The 672-nt window shown below is 58.8% G+C and overlaps 1 protein-coding gene across 1 annotated transcript in view; it reads left to right on the top strand.

The window, feature by feature from the left end:
* Positions 1–672, top strand: part of MCM2 (minichromosome maintenance complex component 2) — a 14,258-nt gene that overhangs the window by 1,826 nt on the left and 11,760 nt on the right. Inside the window, exon 2 of the mRNA XM_009321052.1 lies at positions 4–191. Coding sequence (XP_009319327.1) covers positions 4–191 — 188 coding nt within the window. The remainder of the gene's footprint in view (positions 1–3; positions 192–672) is intronic.

Genomic DNA, 672 nt, shown 5'->3' with positions numbered 1-672 from the left:
CAGGACTCCTCCGAGTCGCAGGCCGCGGCCACCAGCCCCGTGCGCAGCTCACGCCGGGGCGATGCCTTCACGTCCAGCCCCGGCCGGGACCTGCCCCCCTTCGAGGATGAGTCCGAAGGGCTCCTGGGGACCCAAGGGCTCCCCGAAGAGGAGGAAGAAGGAGAAGAGCTCATCGGGGAAGGGATGGAAAGGTAAGGAAACAGGTGGGAGCTAGCTTCTGGGGAGTTGTGTCTGGGGATGGGGTTTTGCTAATGGGACGTCAGTGCAGCCAGCGACCTGGGGGGTGGGGGGGCTCTCAGCCATGGTGGGGTCTCTCTGCTGTGCTGGTAGCTGGGGTGAGGGGACCGAAACGCGGCTGGACAGTGGAGAAGGGTCAGGGCATGGTGTCATTTGAGTCCTGGAAGAACTGAGCAAATTGCAAGCTGGAAGCAAAGTGCCATCATGATCCAGTGTGGGTAAACCAGGATCTCCCTGGATGCGTGATGTGCATCCAGCCCAGCTCCTTACTCCTGCAGGTGTAAATTTTAACGTTTTTTGACTCAGCCAGGCCTGCCAGCAAGCTGGTGAACTTTACAATACAAAGGCTTGAATGCTGGCATTCATACCCATGGTGCTGGAGCCCTTTATACTGCAGGGCATCTTCCGTTGTGAAGTGCCTTCCTGGTGAACACG

Source organism: Pygoscelis adeliae, unplaced genomic scaffold (genome assembly GCF_000699105.1).
Source record: "Pygoscelis adeliae isolate BGI_AS28 unplaced genomic scaffold, ASM69910v1 Scaffold453, whole genome shotgun sequence".
In the NCBI taxonomy this organism is placed as follows: Eukaryota; Metazoa; Chordata; class Aves; order Sphenisciformes; family Spheniscidae; genus Pygoscelis; species Pygoscelis adeliae.
Note: the sequence above shows the minus strand (reverse complement) of the source record. Positions and strands in the feature narration are given on the sequence as shown.